Here is a 22,625-nt window from a genome sequence, read left to right as displayed (position 1 = left end):
CGTGAATGGAGAATGTGAGGTGGACCACCTTCTAAAATCAATATCTGAATTGTGTTTCATTCAAAATAAAAACAGTTCTAGAGCATACATCCACTAACATGTACAGAACTCCAGGCATGACATGGGAATTTTATTTTGGCCACAATATAGTTGTGACACGCACACAAAGTGCTCATATATGACCACAAAATGGGTGTAATTTGCGCACCAAATACTAATTGGTGGGTTTGTTATCATTCCGATGAACAACAAAGCAAATGATGCGCACCTCTGCTAGAAACTGAAATTGTCTTTTCTTATTCTCTTTTCATGAATAGCCTGCAACGCTATGCTAAGGTGTTTCAAACTCTCGTTCCAATGTGCCCCCCTTTTAACTTTGAGCACCTGCGCCTCCAAAGGTCTCTGCACGCTCCTGCACATTATCAGTCTGTCTGTCTCTGCCCACTGACAAACTCTCTCAACCTACATTTACATCAGCTTTGAGGATTCACATGTTTCAGCTCACATCCATTATTTGAATCTGGTCCAGTGTGTGTAGCAGTGTTTTCACTGGGTTCTTGCAAATAGCCCAATGATCTGTTTCTCAGAATCTCCTTGCCGGTGTGTTATAATGAATGAGTAAAATTCCTTATCCTTAGTTCTAACACCTTGAATCCAAATTGAGTGGTGGAAAACATTTTTGTAGTCTGAATGAGTAACTCACTGAACTCACACAAAGACGATATAGCTAGTAAACATTATTAAACCTTTATTATATCCTGTATATGTCACTTGTTTTAGGGAATGGCTGTTGTCTCTTTCATGATATAAACACACTACATTTTATAATGTGTGGTAAAAATTCACAGAACAGTCTATGATCATAAAAAAAATATGTTATTGTGTGAATACGGAGCTACCATTGAGACACAAGGTATTTATGTAGTTATATTCCACGCATATTTCAAATTCAACCTCAACCAATTAACAGAATTCAACACATTGGGTTGTTTGAGCAATGACTTTCCTCAGTCTTAAAGATTAATTTTTCTAAAGCATAGATGTCATCATAAGACTTAATTAGTCTCCAATTAGATAGGCCTGATACCATCTCTATTTTTCTCACAGCCCCAAGAGGACATATTGGCCTGCAGAGTGATTGTTATAATATGCTGGGATGTATTAATCAACATTACAGTCCTTAATTCATTAAGACATTAAATAGAAAGGGGAAATAATAGACACACCAGTTGAGTCATGGCTTGTGACAATGTTTTTAGTTCAGTTTCTGTCGATAGTTTGTGTTTGATAAGACCGACAAGTTCCTGTATCAAACATTTCCATTTTCTTTTGTTGACACAGAAAAGAGCATTTTGTATGCAAAATCAATTTCCAGCAATCTTGAGGAGGTTGTTTGTGGAGGAGCTTTGAAAACAATTTGGAGGGTAAATAATGAGCGGGGGAAAGGAGATAAGCAGGAGAAGTTGGTCCTCACTCTGTTGTTGAGACACTCATGCTTGGTTTATAAATTGCTGCACTGGGAAGAAAATTGCAGACAATCCTGACATAATAGCTTCTATGTTTCATTTGTTTCCTCAAATCTCTAAACATGGATTTGAACATGATTATATTCGGACGCTAATATGCTGTACAAAGTCATGATTAAAAACATAGAAAGTAACATTCGCTCTAGGAAGCATATTAATATAACAGTTAGAAATTGTTCTCAAGTCATTTAATTCTTATGAGCGGAATATATAAAAAAAAACCTGTAATTTTAAAAAAAACACATTTTTAGGAATCACGCCTTGGATATTGGGTCATAAAATTGGATAATATGCGCTGACGCTCTATGTGACCCGAGAAGGCATGTACAGGAGTTACAGAACACACAGTAAACTCAATATCATTCGCTTTGCGCACATAAAAGAAATCAGAAATAAAAACTGGAGTGATCTGAGCGCACAGCTTCAAGCAGGACTGTATCAACAGAATCGTAGCAATGTGAGGTATCAATATGATATATCTTGTGTAATTCACAATTGTGTAAACCTTTATTCAATCCGCAAGACTTCGAAGGACAAGCAAATTACTTTGGTGTTGTGTAACGCTACTGGTTCGATAAGAAACAACATATTTTGATACATTAGCCACCTCAAAACTTGGTTACCTTATTATCTTCTCATTATTCACAGTGAGTTTTTTTGAGTGGCTGTAAAGGGAAATAAGTAGCCCAAAAATGTACAGGTTGAGATGACAACCATAGGAAAATGTGGATGTATAAATCTGATGTTCAGATAATGTGACCAAAATGTAGAGTCTCACATAGAGCTTTTTTTGTAAAACCCAAATAACAAAGCAATAGATCAACATGTTGGCGCTGATTTGCTACAGCCTGGCCAAGTGTATGAAAACTGTTGATCAGTTGAGAATCTCAAGAATGCACATTCCAGTTTGCGAGCCGGTCCTCCCCAGTGGGCCCACATGTGCGCCAATGACTGGGGAGAGGCCTCAAAAATCTAGAAAGCTGAAAGTATAAAAACAAGTGTGTCTCAGAGGGTGCATCCTCGTTGTTTTGGTGGTCCGCTCTTCTTCATTTGTTTATATCAGGCAGGCGTGGGACAAAAAGCGCTCACGGCAGTTTCACCACCACCACGCAGGCACCTGCCCTGCCGATGTTTAGTGGGACCTCCTGCAGAACGAAAAACAGGTTAACATACAGTATCTCATTTGAGGATTCCAAATAGTCCCTATGCCTCGGGCGTGATTGAAAAAGGGTTAGAAAAGCATTGTTGGAAAGTAAAAGCAAGCAAAAAAAAAAAAAAAAAAGGAAGTTGATTTGTACAGGTATGTAATACACACAGTACATAGGTATGTATTCTACTTATCTTTATAGCCACATAATTGTTTGTGCAGATCTTGGTGTGACTATTGTTAAGGCGGCAATATGGACATGCTAGGTGCAACACAAGTGGAGTACCTCAGTCCAGTCATTGTTCTGCGCATCGTACGACTCAACAGTGTTAAGGTAAGATTGCCCATCATATCCGCCCACAGCGTACAGCCTGTCACCCAGCAGGCAAACGCCCACCGCATCCCGAGGAACACTGAGAGAGGATACAGTGGTCCAGGTATCCGTCTTGGGGTCATACCTGAAATCAACATGTGTTTTATTTACTAAGAGAGGTGACAGATTACACTGACCACTACCCCAAAAATACACCCCAATACATTTTAAATCAATCATTATTTGTTTGCATTTTTTAATTTGCTGAATTAAAGCCCACTGTTGATGGTCAAACTCTGCATAATATTACGGTGCCTTAAAATAATGTAATATATACTTTTTGGAATAAACCTCTGCCTCATTTTGGATGAACACTCAGGCTTCCTACGCTACTGTTAATGTTCGGAATTATGGTGGTACTTAGAGAGCCAAGTATTTTTTGAGGAGGTCCTTGGCGGAAAATGTTTCAGAATCACTGGTATAATGTTTTCATTGTTATATCAATAGTATCACATAATGGCATCATATCATGGTAAGAAACTTTTCTTAACTGACCAAAATTTGACATGTTTGTACAGGACATTGCTTACATTATTTTTATTTACTATTTAAATAATAATAATAATAATATCAACATGCAAATTCTGGAGCCGGCGGACTACACCGCAGCCAGTCACAGCCAGGTTACATATCGAGACGGACGACCATTCACACTCACATTGTCTCTGCGTGGGAATTGAACCCACCTGCACCAAAGTCAGGCGAATGTACCACTACACCATCAGTAACTGAAGAGAATTATGCTTAATAATGCTTTATTAATCCCTTTGCCTTCGTTGGCAAACGTAATTCGCTTGTGTCCCCTTAATCACGGAAGCCTTCGCTAATGGGCCTTTTCTTTCAGCAAAAAGCGAAACTCTTGGAAGACCAGCTGGCAGACAATGGGCCACAAAACGGGTCTAATTAGTCAACACTATGATGAGGGAAATTGTCTTTCATGTAATATTGTTAGTTGGTTTTATGGGGGATTAAAGTCACAGCATGTGACATGTTGCTGACTGACTCTGATTTCAAATTGCTGGTGCAATAATAATACAAAAAATATTAATTAAAAAATGCACTCTACTTGTATTTTGTATGTAGTGTTGTGTGTTAGACTAAAAATATGCATACATATTTTTATAAATTGGTTAAAGTAAAAATTACGCAAACATTTGATGTATAAAACAGTTATTTAATTACTTTCCCAATTTGTGGAAACCACTCAAGCATTTAATGGGTTATAATTAATGATCAAGATGATTAATGGATGTTCAAAGTGCAAAGTCAGTCCATTTAAAAAGTAGCAGAAAATAATGCATACAAATTATTAGTCTGTATTTGTGCACGCCAAATGGATAACCAAATCAACCAATAACAAAAAGCCAATTTATAGCTGTTATATGCTCCCCAACAAAAACTAGACTGATGTTGAAACTTTAACTTCATTTTTTCAACACCTAATTTTCCTAACATTTATTTATTCACGACTTTTATTTCTTTATTTTACATATAATATCACATGCATAGATGGTATTAAATACAAGTATAAATATTGTGCATATTATTTAAGAGGAAGCGAGCATGGAATTACAACTACTGTACCGTGCTGTACTGTACGTACGTGCCTATTGAAGCCACCAGGTGGTGCTAGACTCCTTGACATAAATGAATTGATGGAAAACATGATCTCAGGAGCATCATCAGTGTGAAGATACAAATGATCTTATGTTCCAGTGAGAAATTCATCAGTGTCCACACCCATGAGTGAATTCCTCGCACACATTTTGGAAGCAATCCAAAATGTGCTTATGTAAAATTTTTTGTGCAAGTTCCCCGGAGGAAAATTCTGTGTCCCACCTTTCAACACAATCTGAGAGTCGGGAGCAGTGGTTGGAAGCCGGGGCGTCGTGTCCGCCCACAGCATACAGGAAGTTGTTGTAGGTGGCCACACCCACTCCCCCCCGCCTCTTGGCCATGGGGGCGCACATGCTCCACTTGTTGGTGTGAGGATCGAAGCACTCCATCGACCTCAGACACGAGCTGCCATCCCGGCCACCTACTGCAAACAATCTGGGAAATTGAACAGGACAATGGGTCAACAGTATATCTTCAAAACTGAATTGTATATAAATCAGTGGTGAGCCATCCAGGCTCGCAAGACCTGATTTGCTGATTTACATTGACAACCTAAATAATCCAATGTTTGTTCAATTTATAATTTATTCCCAACAGTCTCTAGCGCCATCCATGTGCTGCCATGCCAATCTTATCTCCCCAGGGCCTTCAGAATCAGTCGTACTGGCCCATGCAACTTGAACTGTGTTAGCAAGGGGGATGTCTCTTTGACCAATCAGATTTCAAATTTGCCTCACAGGGCCAACTGGCTTGCCCAAATTACCATCAGCCTCTTTCTGTCTTCTGACGAGTTGGTCAAAGCAAGCCAAGTTCCACAAGCAAAACATGTCTACTGTATCTGCAAACATGAATACATTTAACAATCAGCATCTCTAGTGAGTATGACGTAGTTTATTTTATTTCTTTATTTATTTTGTTTCATTATTAGATATAGAGTAGATTGATTCTGAACTTCTCCAGATCTACATGGCACAATTGTTTGTTGTTATGATGCATTTTAGGATAGGATTGATGGTTTCTACATATAATTGTGACTTGATAGTGGAGATATTAAGAGGTGGATTAAGTCGAGTAGTCCCCATTAAAGGCCCAAATGCACGACCCGCCGCTGATATCAAGAGAAAGTGGCAGGAACCATTCACATCAGCTGTCCCAGGGCTGAGAAGCAGCATTCGTTGAGTGCATTTCCTGCCTGAATCATCACGAGTTGCCTTAAGAGTGGGAATCTCACAGTAGACAAGACAGTGGAAGCTTGGGAAACAGGTTCCTTGTTGTGCTAGTTTGACCTAAATTCAGAAATAACTCAGCATTCACTACAAGTCTGCATTGTAGGTACAGCCAAGCAGCAGCATTCTCTTTCAGATTTCAGCACCAAGATATTTCAAAAAGCCCCTATACTTACTTACTTACTTAGTTTTCAATATACGAATATGCCAATTAATGTATTGTATTGTTTGCATCTTACTGAGATTATTTAGATTATATCTGTGTAAGGACAAAATATTTAATACAACTCTTGAAACCAAGTAACTTTTTAAGATGGACCAGTAATAATTTATGAGTAGTGCTCCAGTCCACACAGTTGGGTATCGGTTTGGTTGTCTTTTCTTTTTTTTTTTCTATTGGCTGTCAGTTTGTTTTTTCCCCCCTCATATTTTCCATCAATTTCGTCCCAAGCCTCGAAACAAAGCAGCAGATGGTCAGGAAGTTTTTACCTATACTGTATATTGCATGAGTCAGCATTCTGCCATGCGCTGGCAGCCGACGAGGTCACAAAAGGCCAAGCAACTTACTTCCCGTTGAGCGTAGTGACTCCCATGGTGCTCCGTGGTGTCGACATACTGGCCACATAGTTCCACTGTCGGGCCTGCGGGTCCCAGCGCTCAACTGTGTTCAAATAGCTCCAACCGTCATGACCGCCGACAGCATACATGGGGCCCTCCAGCACAGCAGTACCTGCACACATTGAGCCAAGACAGATGCTGTGGTTAATCAACTGAGAAAGGTGCAGGATAACATGCAAGTACCTCATACTTGCAATTTAGACTTCCATTCTATGGCAAAGGTCAACTACTTAAGGAATGCAAACTTATTTAGTGCATAGATTTATCATTGCTTATACACATTGTGTTTGGTACTTGATTAATGCCAAGTATATATTAAAAGTCACACTAAACCCACAATACATTTCAAATTATATGCAGTTTATATTTTCTTTTCTAAGGCTAAAGAAACTCAAACTCATTTCAAACAAATCTCAGCATAGACTATAATAATTATGATATTAATTTTGTAATAGTTACTCGGGGAAGTGCTGAGGCACATTTGTAACATTATTTAAGTCATATAGGAGTGACTGCTATCATCACAGCTATTAATACTAGTACTGAGTTACTATAGCTATTTCTAGTAGTCTGTCATTCCATAGGTAACAGTGTTGTAAAATTGAATTGCAGTAAATTACTGCAATTCAATTTCAGGCGGCACGGTGGAGGACTGGTTAGCACGCCTGCCTCACTGTTCTCAGGACCCAAGTTCAAATCCGGCCTCGCCTGTGTGGCGTTTGCATGTTCTCTCCGTGTCTGCGTGATTTTTTTTTTCCGGGCACTCCGGTTTCCTCCCACATGCCAAAAACATGCGTGGTAGATTAATCTAAGACTCTAAATTGCCTGTAGGTGTGAATGTGAGAGTGAATGGTTGTTTGTTTATATGTGCCCTGAGAATGGCTGGCAACCAGTTCAGGGTGTACCCCGCCTTTCGCCCAAAGACAGCTTGGATAGGGTCCAGCATGCCCACAACCCTAGTGAGAATAAGCAGTACAGAAGATGAATGAATGAATAATGCAGTGGCAAATCAAAATTTCTATTCATTGGGGTGCTGATGAATTACACAAGGTAAGCAGGAGCATTCTTGGCTTGTAGAAGAAGTAGACCAAGTAACACTTCTCTTAGCATGCAGCAGAACTGAGGATGTCACTTTATCACACACAACCCACAGTCAGGTTTCATGAAAACAAAAAAAACATAAATGTAATGCGAGAGTTAAATAAGACACTTTCAACGAACCACGGGTTACATAAACAAACATGATCAATCGTTCAATCGTTAATCCTTATCGTTTATGAACTTTAAGGATTAACATTATCACGGGAACAGCTCAACATTTTATGGCGCAATGCATGTTGGGAGCCACACGGCGTCACAGTTCTGCTGCATGCAATATGCTCTGTGTGACGTCAACCAAAATCCAATGTTGTATTGGAAACTGTAGTTAATTACTGTAAAATCACTTAGGTATTTTACTGTAAGGCATTTGGTAAATAACTGTAGAATTTACAGGAATGTCTAACAGAGTATCAATACTAATCCCAATAGTGTAGTAATGACAATACTACAATCACTAATCATGCCTTTTTCGTATTGTTACTATGACTACTTTAACTATTCATCCCACTAATAATACTAGAATAATAATGTAATACACCAACTATAACCATTTAGTATGACTACTGCCATTTTTCTTGTTTTTTTTACTGCTTTTATTACTACTGCAACTATTATTACTGCTATCAGTGTTTTTATTATTAATACTAATACTACTACTTCTAGTTTTACTACTTCTATTAATGTATCCAACTTTATTCTCATACAAAGTGCTTTACATGAATAGAAAAAATTAAAATAAATGAATCCTGCCTGACGCTTGCTCACAATAAAGGAGGAGACACACACACATACAAGGTAAAAATAATACCGAAAGGACTTGCCACTGCGAATACTGTTGTTCTTATTACGACTACTATTCTCTTTATTGTTACTTTTTGTATAATTTTTATTACTATCACAATTAAATCCACTATGATTACTTATATCAATGCGAGTTTTACTTCTACCACAAACAATACAAATGATTTATTCAATTTATTCGATTACTGCTACTACGACAAAAAGAATCATAAAATGTTTTGCAGTAGCAGCACCTCTCTCAGCAATGAAGCTTGCTTAGCACATAAAGTCAACCATAAACCAAAAAGGAAGCCAGAACAACACATAAATTGTGAGTTACAACTGTGTAAATCTTTTACAACAGGAAGACAATGAAACAGCCGAGATTTTATTTTGTCCCAAATCACAAACGAAAGCTTGTTTTACGACAGCACACAACAGATTTCTACATTAGAGTTTTGTGGTGGAGTTGAATTATATTGTGGGAACCATAGGACAGTGTTGCACTTAGAAAAGTCTGAATTAAATCAACACTGAGAAACAACTCTCGAGGAGAAGCTTTCTTTTAGTGTGGTTTTGGAAATCAAAATCAATTGTTTTTCTTGTCTTCACCCGTAAAGCTCACAGCAGGCTGTGGGGGCAAAGTGATAAACACATTGTGCAAATATATTTAAGCTCAAAATAAGCACGGCACTATCAGAGCAGGCAGATATTTGGGCTGAAGAAAACATGAAAGACAACCCAGGTGATGTATAAAGTGTGCGATTGCTCGAGCTCGCTGAAACCCCAGACCCCACAGAGCTTTGACAAGATCTTGATGTTCTGTTTCCCACACCTCTTTCAACTCTGAATCAAAACGCTTGTGATATGAGATTTGTTGAGCAGGGAGGATTGAGGAAGAGCAGGGACATCACTGCCCACCGTGCTTTGATGGGGGAAATGGAAAATATCAAAGGTGTATCTCAAAAGAAATGTGTAATTTTAGGTTCACAGCATGCCAGCTGTTACCACTTGGAGCATGCGCCCTGTAAATGTCCTGTATTGATGTAAAACTTTGTTGCCTGGCTGAACAAAAACAAGACATGAAATAAAAGTGTGTATTTAGATGAATGTATACCACTGTTTATTGAGAAAATATATTTAAAACAAAATCTCCTTGGAAACCACGAACAAAAAGTTGATACAAATAGGTTAAATAGGGATCTACTGCCATCAAGCGGAAGTGCATTTAATTGTTCTGCCTGTCACTGTACATTACTGGCATAGATAGATGAACAAAATACATTATTTGAATAATTTAATTTAATTTATTTAAATAAAATATTTTCAGACCATCCAGCCATCCATTATCTCTACCGCTTATCCTCACAAGGGTCACAGGTGTGCTGGAGCCTATCCCAGCTGACTTTGGGTGAGAGGCAGGTTACAGCCTCAACTGGCACATACAGACAAACAATTCACACTCAAATCCACACCTACAGACCAGAATCTTCACTTAACCTACCATGCATTTTTTTGAAATGTAGGAGGAAACTGGAGAAAATCCACGCAGGCACGGGGAGAACATGCAAACTCTGCATAGGAAGGCCAGAGCCCAGATTTGAGCCCAGATTTGAAACCGCTGAACTGTGAGGCGAATGCGCTAACCAGTCGGCGACTGCCAATTTTTTTACCAATTAGGTGAAACTGGATAGTTTCCCGTGCCATACCTGATGATCTCTCACAGTAAACTAATGTACCTCAGCATACTGGTTGGGAATCACTGAGTTTGGTCTTTGATTACCAAATCTGAATGCAGAGAGATGTCAAGGCAGCATTGGGAGCATTTCACCAAAAATACGAAAGAAGAATGCGACGCAAAACCTGCAAGACAACTTGCCTTTCATGGCAGCACGACAGTGATGCACGAGCATCTAAAAAGAAAGCATGTTGTGGCTGATTCCATATGTGACAAAGAAGGACAATCATCTCGGTAAGCCATTTGGCTAGTTAGCTGCTAACATTGACGTCAACGTTTGTGAGCCTACTTGCTTACAAACGGCTAGCCTAGCTGTGAACGTTGACATTATAGCTTAAGGCTAACGACAATTTCATTAGCCTTAGCACAGATAGGTTATGTGTTAGATGTAACGTGATAACAGCGATGTCATGTTTGAATAGGAAATGAAGTTATGCTACTATCTTTTAATACTGCGCCGTGCTGAAAGAATATGTTCCTTTTCATTTTTGTGGCTAGTTTATTTAAATGTTCCTACGACATTCGGGTTTGTAGATCTATAAATTGCTTTTAAATTGTACAGACAAGTGAAGCAAAGCCATAATATTTATTTATTTATGATAGTTTTCTTTAGCACAGCTAGTGCCTTGTTTTTTTCATTTTAATCAGCTATTTGCACTCTGTTCAACATAAAAAAAAAAAAAACTTATGCCTGAGAAGCATTTATTTTTGTTGATATTTTGTATTTATACAAGTACATAGTATTCATGGTGCAACTATGCATATGGCATAGGTTTTGGTTCAATTTTCCATTTTCTACACCGCTTATCCTAACTAGGGTCGCGGGTATGCTGGAGCCTATCCCAGCTAACTGCGGGCGAGAGGCGGAACACTAACTGGAGGCTACTAAGGCTTAGCAGTATATAGGAGCAGCTGCTTGCTGGAGCAATAAACTGAAAATTACATATGATCCAATTAGTTGAATAATCACAAAAATAATCGGTAACTACTCGATTAGCAAAATAATGGTTTGTGGCAGCCCCAGTATGTGGGTAGGTATATCTTTAGGTAGGTAGGTAGGTAGGTAGAGAGAGAAAAGAGTGAGAGAGAGTGAGAGAGAGTGGGGAATGAATGGATGAGATGCATACTGTAAACAATCCAACAGACAGACTGACTGACAGCACTGTATCTTGACATCTGACCTCAACACCACTTACCAAGTCCATGTCGGTGTGTTGACATAGGGGGCATGGTGGACCACAATTTGTTGACTGGATTATAACACTCCACCATGTTGGAGGTCTTAAGCCCATCTCTCCCACCGACCACATACAACTTGTTATCTATCACGGCCACGCCAAATTGGAGCCGGCGTCCGTTCATAACTCCAAGCGGGACCCAGGTGTTGGTCCGCAGGTCATACTTCTCAATGGTGGTTGAACCTAAAGGCACACATCCCATCTCATCAATCGATTGCTTTGCTATGCCTGGATATTTGGTGCCAATGGGTCATACCTTTGGTAGCATCCATCCCACCTACAGCGTAAAGTGCCCCCACTGTGGACTTTCTGGGCTTGGTTCTCGGGCTCTGAAACATGGGACGGCGCTCAGGCAGAAGATGGTACTTCATGGCCTCCATCAACAGTTTTTGGCATTCCAGATCATCAGAGAACATCTTGTTGTTTTCCAAGTCAGCAATAAGCTGTTAGTTCAAGAAATAAAAAACATGAAGACACATACGTTTCATGAGATTGACAACTAAATATTCATATCTACTTCACATACATGCAGTAAATCTCAACCCTCACATTTGTACTCACCACAGTCTACAAATAAAAATTATTGATGTATAAAAATGTAGCCTTTTTTAAAATTAGAATGTCCTGGGGGATAATTTATTTATTTTTTAATTAAAGTTGATTGTTATTTACCATCAGGACTATTTATTATCACTGGACAGTATTGCAATCATTTACTTTGTTTGATTGTTTAATTGAACCATATCTTTTGAACAAAAATGGGGAAAAAAAATACCCTATTAATAGGGTATTTCCATCCATTTTCTGAGCCACTCCTCCTCACTAGGGTCGCGGGCGAGCTGGAGCCTATCCCAGCTATCATCGGGCAGGAGGCGGGGTACACCCTGAACTGGCTGCCAGCCAATCGCAGGGCACATACAAACAAACAACAATTCGCACGCACAGTCACACCTACGGGCAATTTAGAGTCTTCAATTAATGCATGTTTTTGGGATGTGGGAGGAAACCGGAGTGCCCGGAGAAAACTATTAATATGACATATTTCTATATTTATTGTTGCAGTTTGCATCATGTTTCGAATATTTTGATTTCTTATTTTTCAATATGAACATTAGGTTACATTTATGAGTCTAATGTATTGGATCATTGGTACATTATGTAACTGTATCTTGTCTTGGGTTTTCATGAATGAACACTCTTAGTCTAAGAAATGTAAAAAAAGAATATATTCTCATATGGCAGCAACATTATGTGTCACCTGTGGAGGAAGAAGAGGCAGGCGAATATAAGAGAGAAGCACTCCGAGGTCCTGTTGTCGTTGCTGAACGTCGTACCTCACCCACATCATCAGGGCCTGGAAGATGATCTCCTCGTCTGGCACGTTGATGTCATCGCTGGACAGAAGCTTAATTATCTCAGCCGTGGGTAGCAGAAGAAACTCCTGGTTCTGAATGACCTCCAGAAAGTTTCCCTGGTGGAGGAGACACCAAGGGGATAGATAATCATCAGTCATTACACCAGAACAACACTTGATGAATGGAAGTGTGTGTCTATTTTTATTGTTGCAGCAAGGAGAGCAATGGCATGAACGCACAGAGAGGAGTGTTAAGCCTTCTACAGTCTTCCTCATAGCCGATAACAGCAATGACTTATGCTCCGGTGCTTCAAATTCTGTAGATATAACTGTCACTGATCTTATTAAATAAAATGATGGCGGCTGCAAAGCAGACCTGGCAGAAAACATCTCCCCCGAACATCTTCATCGGCTGACAAAGCATTTTTGCAGCTGATCATACATGACACCATTAAGGCTTTTACAAGCCTTTTTAACGAGCAACGGAAAGGCCCTGCATTATCATCACACCGCTGCATTTTTTGGTGTGGAAGCTCTTCACTATTACCCCTCGAAAGATTGATCTTCTTTTTACTGGCCATGTTACAACACTGTACAGCAACCTTTTCAAGGACACTATTTCAGGGCACTTCCAAATGAGATGATGTGATATAAAACACCCCTGTACACGCCCCTGTTGGCTATCATCTTATCACCACTAGTGAGGCCAGCCAGGAGAATTTAACATGTTTTCTTTGTGTACAACGATTTCAGTATGATGCTGCTTTAGTGGATACTCAACAATTATCTTAAACAAGCCCACAATTGATCATTAACGTCCAGATTACAGTGTGTCACTCAGATCCATTACCGCAGCAGGATTTGAGAGCTAAATACGACAGGCCTTAATGAAAAGAGGGATGTGCATTGATCAGCTGTGGTTACACTTGATGGAGGGACTCTTTGACGTTGCTTTCGAACCACTAAATTGTAATTACCAAGCTGACAAGAAGATTGAGAGCTGAACAGCGTTTGTTTCATAACGATCTTGAAAGGATCTTGAAACTCACTGGTGAGCAAAACGAGCAGCGGGAGAGAATACACATCGCTTAAAACCCTGCAAAAGAGTAATTGTGGAATACGATTTAATATCTATTGCAGTACATCCACCAGTGTTGGAGGTTGTGCTGTTTTCCCATTTAGCTGGTTGTATACATCACTGTGTGAACATAATGTATACTGTACTGCCACTTGCTTTCTTGTTGTAATTACCTTTTTCCATGTCAGTCTTTTGGATATACTGTACAGCCTATAGTCAATGGCAGGATTATGCGAAAAGGATTGCAAAAACAAAAAAAGATACATATTACATTCTAGCAAGGATCTGGATAAAGGTGTCGACAAAATAATTTATTTTTGAGCTTTTAATTACATTTTTATTATCATTCTACATGAACCCGGAAGTGGCCTGTTAACGAGAAAATACAAATGCAATGCTCTAATGCCTTTGCACAGTTCTCTATATGTACAGTAACTACGAGGGAAGTTAGTTAGACTTATTTTCCCTGATCAATAATGATTAAAAAAAATAATAATATTAAATGTGAATTGTAATTTTGAAATATTACTTTACTGGGTTGGCAGAATCTTGAATGGTGTGTAGTCTTGGTTCAAATTATGACTATTGTCTTGAGCCAACTAATGCAATGTGGAGGATGTAGGCCTTATGGTAACTGGTGTCATGTTGTTCTTACAAAGTTGTTGAGACTCAAGTTTTATTGAGACCTGCATCACCTTAATCTCGCTTCTCACCTTTATCACTCTTCTATCTCTTTTGCCACAGATGGCACGGTTTTGATCGCTCACCTTGTATCACTTTTTATTCTTTGTATTGACTTTATTAAGGCTTCTCATTATGATTAGTAGTAATTCCACCACAACGCCACCGCTTTATTTATTGTTTTAATAGCATTCTATTAGCTGTGGTCCAAATGTGGTCTTCATTCTCCAATTGGGCAGACCACTCACAACTTAGTGTCATGTATTTTTGGGTTTGGTAAGCCTGTAAATGTCTGCTGTTAAGCAAATCGCCAAATGTTAAGCCGCATGCATCGGGAGACAATTAAAACAAGGTTTCTAAAATGAGATATGAACTTTATCAGTTAGGATAGATCAAGCTTATTAAAACAAAAGTCTGTCCCGACTTCCAGGAAGCCCACAAATCTTTCTGCTCATTACTGAAGCGATTGAACAGGAAGTTCAGCCATCCTGTGCAGTTTGATGATTAGATTGACCTCCCGATCCTGGAAGCGGGCTTTGTAAACAGGCTGAGCAGATGTCCTTTCGGAGATAACGCTTGCCCCACGCTGTCACTCCTGCATGGCCAGCCAAGACCTTATCTCACAAGCATGTGCATGAATCTTAATCCATTGCAAATATTTCTCTCTGAAATGTAACAGAAATCCCATTTTGCCAGGTCGAGCTGGTGCACTAATCAATGTGCAGCTACATCGTATCTCTTACTGGCAGCCGCAGAACTAAATTAGATAAAGTGAAAGCATCAAACCTTTCAATTTCTATTCAAATGTGCATGTCAACATTTCTATGCACAATAATTAGATGATATAAATAAGTGAGACATCTTCATTTGATTCCTTTACAGGTTATTTGAATGCAACTAGCATCAAAATAACAGATGGTCGCAGAGAATATGAGTGCTATTGATATCTGCAGACTACAAAGGAATGTGCAGCATTCCATCACATTTATGGCCAAAACTGATTGTTCTTGAAAAGTTGTTGAACTATCATAAGTATTTTGCTATTATACTTTATACTGTTCTGTGATTTATTAAATATCTTATTATTGTTATTATTATTATTGGTCAGCACGGTGGACGACTAGTTAGCACATCATCCCAAAAACACATGCATGGTAGGGGAACTGAAGACTCTAAATTGCCCGTAGGTTCTAATGGCTTGTTTGTTTTTATGTACCCTACAATTGGCTGTCCACCTGTTCAGGGTGTATCCCGCCTCTCGCCCGAAGATACTGTAGCTGGGATAGGCTTCAGCACGCCCGCGACCCTGGTGAGGATAAGCGGTACAGAAAATGGATGGCTGGATGGATCTTCTTTCTGCAAACATCCAATGTAAAATGCCAAATACAGAGACCCATAGGTGGCAGTAATGCGTTGTGAAACACCAAATGCACTATGCAGCTAAACAGGACAGGTTAAAAACATAACGTAACATAAAACATTTTTTTATGGCTGATGTAGTCCAAACCACATAAAGAGAATGCTTTTCCCACCTGGGCCATGATGCATATTAAAAATGTTAAATATGTAGTAAAATAGGAAACAAAACTCTTTTTGTAAGATGCACATTTACTTTTGCCAACTACTTAGTCTAGTGGACAACTTTCTTCACGTTTCTTATTTTACAAAGTATCATATCTGGTTTGATAATGTCCTTCTATTTAAATCTGATATGCCCACGTATGATTTATGAGAGACTAGCTTAATCACCTGTCAGATGCAGCTATTTGTGCCCCAACTGCATTCAACCAAATTAGCCCATCTTTGCCTCTGATGTTTTCCACCCTTGATATTCGTCCTTGGCCTCTTAGTCTCCATGGCCACCCTGCAAGGATACCCAAGGAGCTGCAAGACACTGAGCTGTCAATCAGATACTGTGGCAGAATTACAGTGTGGAAGAAAATAAGGTGTCTACTGCCAACTCTCACTGTTGTATTATCTTAGGAGGGAAGGAGGTGTGCTACTATACAATACATAAGACACATTTTACTCATAAAAGAAGCCATCTGTTTGTTTGTTTATTTATGTATTTGTTTGTTTGTTTTCATAAGCACTATAACTTTTTTGTGTATAAAAGCAAAGGATGTACAAATTACTGCATGCTAGGCTCTTGAACCCACTGTTTCATCACTAATACGCAACATCAATGGACATTATAATACTGTGACTCAAAAAAATTTAATTAATAAAATGTTCATCTGCTCCATTAAAATATGTATCTACGTCACCTGGCTTTGTTTACAGTATCAAGTCAAGTATTTGTGAATAAGTATGGAATACCTGATACTGTATATCCATCCATCCATTTTCTTCCGCTTATCTGAGGTCGGGTTGCGGGGTCAGCAGTTTAAGCAGGGAAGCCCAGACTTCCCTATCCCTAGCCACCTCATCCAGCTCTTCCAGGAGTATCCCAAGGTGTTCCCAGGCCAGCCGGGAGACATAGCCTCCCTGAACACCTCACCTGGGAGGTTTCCGGGGGGCATCCTAACTAAATGCCCGAGCCAATTCATCTGGTTCCTCTCGATGCGGAAGAGCAGCGTCTCGACTCTGAGCCCCTCCCGGATAACCAAGCTTCTCACTCTATCTCTCAGGGAGAGCCCAGACACCCTGCGGAGGAAACCTATTTCTCGTGACCAGAGGTGTGCGTAGGAACATAGATTGACCAGTAAATAGAGAGCTTTGCCTTTTGGCTCAGCTCTTTCTTCACGACAGACCGATACAGAGTCTGCATCACTGCAGACGCTGCACCGATCCACCTGTTGATCTCCCGCTCCATTCTTCCCTCACTCGTGAAGAAGACTTTGAGATATGTTGAACTCCTCCACTAGGGGTAGGATCTCTTCCCCGAACTGGAGAGAGCACTCCACCCTTTTCCGACTGAGGACAGATTTAGTGGTGCTGATTTTCATCACAGCCGCTTCACACTTGGCTGCAAACCTCTCGAGCTAGAGTTAAAGGTCACAGCTTGATTAAGCCATTAGAACCACATTATCTGCAAAAAGCATGGATGTAATGCTGAGGCCACCAAACAGGACCCCCCTCAACACCTCGGCTGCGCCTAGAAATTCTGTCCATAAAGGTTATGAAGAGAATCGGTGACAAAGGGAAGCCTTAGCAGAGTGCAACTCTCACGAGAAACGTATTCGACTTATTGCCGGCAATGTGGACCAAACTCTGACACCGGTCGTACAGGGACCGAACAGCCCTTATCAGGGGGTCTGGTACCCCTTATTCCCGGAGCACCCTCCACAGTGCTCCCCGAGGGACACGGTCAAACGTGTTCTCCAAGTCCACAAAACACATCTAGACTGGTTGGGCGAACTCCTGGTGCCAAGTGCACATATGGACACCCTTATGTCTCAACATGGTGTTCGTTATGGACAATCCGTGACAAGCACAGAAGTCCAATAACAGAACACTGCTCTGGTTCTGATTGGGCCCCAAGTGACCCACGTCCTTGCGAGGGAAAATGACGTCCAATACTTTTACTCTTCATAAGGGGTCTTTGAGTGTGCTTTGTCTGGTCCCTCACCTAGGACCTGTTTTCCATGCATGACCCTACCAGGGGGCTTGAAGCCCCAGACAAATTAGCTCCTCGGATCACTGGGACACACAAACCCCTGTACCACGTTAAGGAAACAGCTCTCGGAGGGGTGGACTACCATATGTATACAAAATAGAAAGACTATATTATTAATCAATTTACTCACCAGCCTCATTTTGTAACAGACATGGCTCTTGACTAATTTTACTGAGTGGGGCCTGGCTGAAGCCAGAGATTTTGAACCTGCTGCTGCTAACCCTAACCCTGCTAACATTACCCTGAACTGGTTTCCAGCCAATCGCAGGGCACATCGAAACAAACAACCATTCGCACTCACATTCACACCTACAGGCAATTTAGAGTTGTCAATCAACCTACCACGCATGTTTTTTTTGGGGCGGGGGGATGTGGGAGGAAACCGGATTCCCTGGAGAAAACCCACGCAGGCACGGGGAGAACATGCAAACTCTACACAGGCGGGGGATTGAACCCCGGTCCTCAGAACTGTGAGACACACGCTCTAACCAGTCGATCACCGTGCCGCCATGAAAAAAACAACAACAACAATTTGCCTCCAGAATGTGTATTTGTCAATTATTTTTTTTACTGACGTTAAAAATAATTTTAATATTCATTTAACAGGGACAGGTGGCATGGTGACCAACTGCTTAGCCTCACAGTTCAGAGGTCGTGGGTGGGTGGGAGCGTGGGCTTTGTATGGTCTCCCCCATGCCTGTGTGGGTTTTCTCCGGGTACTCTGGTTTCATCCCACATTCCAAAAACATGCATGGTAGGTTAATTGAAGACTCTAAATTGTCCTTAGGTGTGAATGTGAGTGTGAATGGTTGTTGGTCTATATGTACCCTGGTGACCAGTAGAGTGTGTACCCACCTCTAGCCCACAGGTGTCAAACGCAAGGCCCGAGGGCCAAATCCGGTCTGCCAAATCATTTTATGTGGCCCGCGAAAGCAAGTTGTGTGTCAACTTCCATGATTCTTGCTTAAATCTGTACCAAAATTTCAAATTGTCAAAGTAATCTCATTAAAATATTGCAAGCACTTTTTCCCAAACTCATTTTTACAGTAACTTGAACAAGAGTTGAACAAACTGTTACCCTTGACTTCTGATTTCAAAACTAGTTATCAATCAATTTGTTATTGGATATATAATAATATGATATTATATATTTATCTTTTTGTATATATATTTATAAACTTCTGGTTTCAATTGTAAGATGTATTGCTCTAGCTGATTTGCAGTCTTAGTTCCTGGTCAGGCTTTAGAATACAATAAAAAATGTACTGAATATAGTAAAATTCAAAGCTCTTATGTTGTCTTACTACTACCATGTTTAGCTGTAGAAAAAATACCTTAAACTATCTTTTTCCAACTTGAAATGTTATGACTTTTCCTAATGGGACCCCATCATTAGAAAAAGTCTTACTTTGTTTTTGTTTCTGTTCCGTGTGGGCTGTACACCACTAGGGTACAAAGGTTGTCTTACAGGTCATTTTTGACACGTGAATTATAAAACCATTTAAACAACAGAAAAAAATTCAAAGGCCACACACAAACCCTCTCTAATACACAAATACACACACACCTACACACTCACAAACACGCACACACACACACACACACACACACACATGCTCACTTGCATTTGACCTGCACCTGCACTATTGATCTGCAGCTAACCCCTCCCATCACACAAGCTCCCAAACAAAACAAAAAACAATCTCAGCCATAATAAAAACAAATTCAGTACAGAGAGTATAAAGGTAGCATGGTCGCCTGATTTTGGTGTGGGCAGCGTGGGTTTAGTTCCCACTCAGTGATGGTGTGAATGTGAGTCCGAATGGTTGTCTATGTCTATATGTGCCCTGCGACTGGCTGGCGACCAGTTAAAGGTCTAGTCCGCCTTTCGCCCGAAGTCAGCTGGGATAGGCTCCAGCGTCCCGGATGAGCGGTGTTGAAAATGGATGGCTGGATGGAGTATGAAGGTACCCTGAATCAAAGGATCACTCGTTGGCTCCTTGCTGAAGCCATGAGTAGACGTTTCACTGTCCAACAGGTCCTGGATGAGATATTTTCAGGAACTCAGGAGGAACAAGAGGATGAAGATGTGTCTGAAGAGGAAGGTGGGGATGAATACAACCCAGAGGATGATCCATCTTCAGATGAAGAAGAAGAGGAAATCCCTCAAGCTGATGGACATGTGTTAAAGGACAGCAAAATTGCATGGTCCTCATCAAATTCAGATAGCAACCAGGGAAGAACAGCAGCACCAAACATCATAAGGATGACTCCAGGGCCAACAAGGTATTCAGCTGCCCATGTCCAGGACATTTCATTCACCTTTCTCCTGTTCATCACACCAGCCATCGAAAAAATCATCCTGGAGAATACAAATTAGGAGGGTTTTCCGGAAATATGGAGCAAACTGGAAAAATATGGATGAGATGACCTGCGTGGCTACATAGGGCTTTTGATATTAGCAGGTATAAATAGAGCCCATGGCGAGGCTACACATAGTCTCTGGGATGCAGAGAGTGGAAGGTCAATTTTTCGTGCCACAATGCTGCTGAAAATCTTTCACACTTTCTCAAGAACGCTGAGATTTGACAACTGTGAGTCAAAACCAGCAAGGCGTGTGATGGACAAACTGGCAGCCATCAGAGAGGTCTGGAACAAGTGGGTTGAGCGTCTGCCATACCTCTACAACCAAGGGCCTGAAGTCACAGTAGATGAACAGTTGGTTCCATTCAAAGGTAATTTTTTATTTTCATATATGCATATATGCATTCATTGTGATGTAACATCCTTGAGTCATACAGTTTTCTGACACTCACACTCAATGATTGTAATCTTTTTTAATATATATATATATATATATATATATATTTTTTTTTTTTTTATCAACAGGTCACTGTCCTTTCCAGCACTATATGCCAAGCAAGCCAGCAAAATATGGCATCAAAACATGGGTGGCCTGTGATACAAAATCCAGCTATGGTTGGAATATGAAAGTTTAATAATAAACAATGCAATAATTAACATTTGCTGTGTAAAAGAAAACTGTTATGACAGTTTGATTGTGGTAAAAAAAAAAAAAAAGTGTAATAATGTTCACTGGTGATCATCTTTCTGTATTGTGTAACAAAACAATACACGATAAAAAATGAATTAAATTGAGTTGAACTGTAAAAAAAAACAGGTTGTTTCATAATACAAAATAGATGTTGGATTTAAAATTCAATTAAGCTGCTTTATTTTGGGGCTTTGGTAGGGCGGGTCATTTTTTACCCATAGGACAAGGCGAGTAAACAGAATGGTAAGATCGCACAAAGATTAATACAATTAATAATTAACATGAATAAATACAGTGGACAAATTTAGGCAATACTGTGTGTGTGTTTGTGTGTCTTCTTTTAGAACCATCGAAACAAACCACCCTTCCCTGAGCCGTCACTCAATCGTGGTGGAGGGGTGTGTGTGTCTCAATGGTCCTACGAGCTAAGTTGTCTGGGGCTTTACGCCCCTGGTAGGGTCACCCATGGCAAACAGGTCCTCGGTGAAGCACCATTCAAAGTATGGCTCAGAGAACCCCTATGGATGAATAAAATGAATGGATCTAGGGTTCCCGTGCCCGGACGCGGGTCACCGGGGCGCCCCTCTGGAGCTAGGCCAGCACGGGTCTCGAAGGCGAGCACCTGGTAGCCGGTCTGATCCCTGGCTACAGGACTATCTCTAGGGACGTGGAATGTCACCTCTCTGGCAGGGAAGGAGCCCAAGTTGGTCTCCAAGGTTGAGATGTTCTGACTAGATATAGTCGAGCTCATCTCCCCACACAGCTTGGGCTCTGGTACCAGTCCTCTTGAGAGGGGTTGGGGTCTCTTCCATTCTGGAGTTTCCCACAGTGAAAGGCGCCAAGCAGGTGTGAACATACTTATTGCCCTTTGGCTCTGTGCCTGTACATTGGGGTTTACCCCGGTAGAGGAGAGGGTAGCCTCACTCCGCCTTCGATTGGGGGGACGGGTCCTGACTGTTGTTTGTGTCTATGCACCAAACAGCAGCTCAGAGTACCCATCCTTTTTGCAGTCCTTGGAGGGGGTGCTGGTGAGCGCTCTTGCTGGAGACTCCCTCATTCAGCTGGGGGACTTCAATGCTCACATGGGCAATGACAGTGAGACCTGGAGGAGTGAACGCCCCCCCGACCAGAACCTGAGTGGTGTTCTGTTGTTGGACTTCTGTGCTCAACACAGACTGTCCATAACAAACACCATGTTCAGACATAAGTGTGTCCACATGTGCACTTGGCACCAGGACACCCTAAACCGCAGTTTGATGATCAACTTTGCGGTCATGACATCGGACTTGCGGCCGCATGTCTCTTACACTTGGGTGAAGCGAAGGGGCAGAGCTGTCAACTGATCACCACCTGTAAGGTGTCTGTTGGGAACGTCCCCTGTCAGAAGGAGCTTCAACTCCAGCAGAACTTCGCCCACATCCCGAGAGAGAGGGGGCGGGGGGGGGGGGGGGGGGGGGACATTGAGTTCAAGTGC

General features: G+C 40.8%; 1 protein-coding gene across 2 annotated transcripts in view; it reads right to left on the bottom strand.

Moving 5' to 3' along the window:
• Window positions 1–1,245: 1,245 nt before the first annotated feature.
• Window positions 1,246–22,625, bottom strand: part of klhl4 (kelch-like family member 4) — a 45,865-nt gene continuing 24,485 nt past the window's right edge. For both annotated transcript variants that reach the window (XM_061686269.1, XM_061686270.1), the window contains 7 exons: window positions 12,623–12,835; window positions 11,621–11,807; window positions 11,323–11,547; window positions 6,457–6,619; window positions 4,886–5,098; window positions 2,960–3,131; window positions 1,246–2,671 (listed from right to left, as the gene is read on the bottom strand). In XM_061686269.1, the coding sequence (XP_061542253.1) occupies window positions 2,612–2,671; window positions 2,960–3,131; window positions 4,886–5,098; window positions 6,457–6,619; window positions 11,323–11,547; window positions 11,621–11,807; window positions 12,623–12,835 (1,233 nt within the window). In that variant the 3' untranslated portion in view covers window positions 1,246–2,611. The remainder of the gene's footprint in view (window positions 2,672–2,959; window positions 3,132–4,885; window positions 5,099–6,456; window positions 6,620–11,322; window positions 11,548–11,620; window positions 11,808–12,622; window positions 12,836–22,625) is intronic.

Source organism: Phycodurus eques, chromosome 9, assembly GCF_024500275.1.
Source record: "Phycodurus eques isolate BA_2022a chromosome 9, UOR_Pequ_1.1, whole genome shotgun sequence".
NCBI classification, from domain to species: domain Eukaryota; kingdom Metazoa; phylum Chordata; class Actinopteri; order Syngnathiformes; family Syngnathidae; genus Phycodurus; species Phycodurus eques.
Note: the sequence above shows the minus strand (reverse complement) of the source record. Positions and strands in the feature narration are given on the sequence as shown.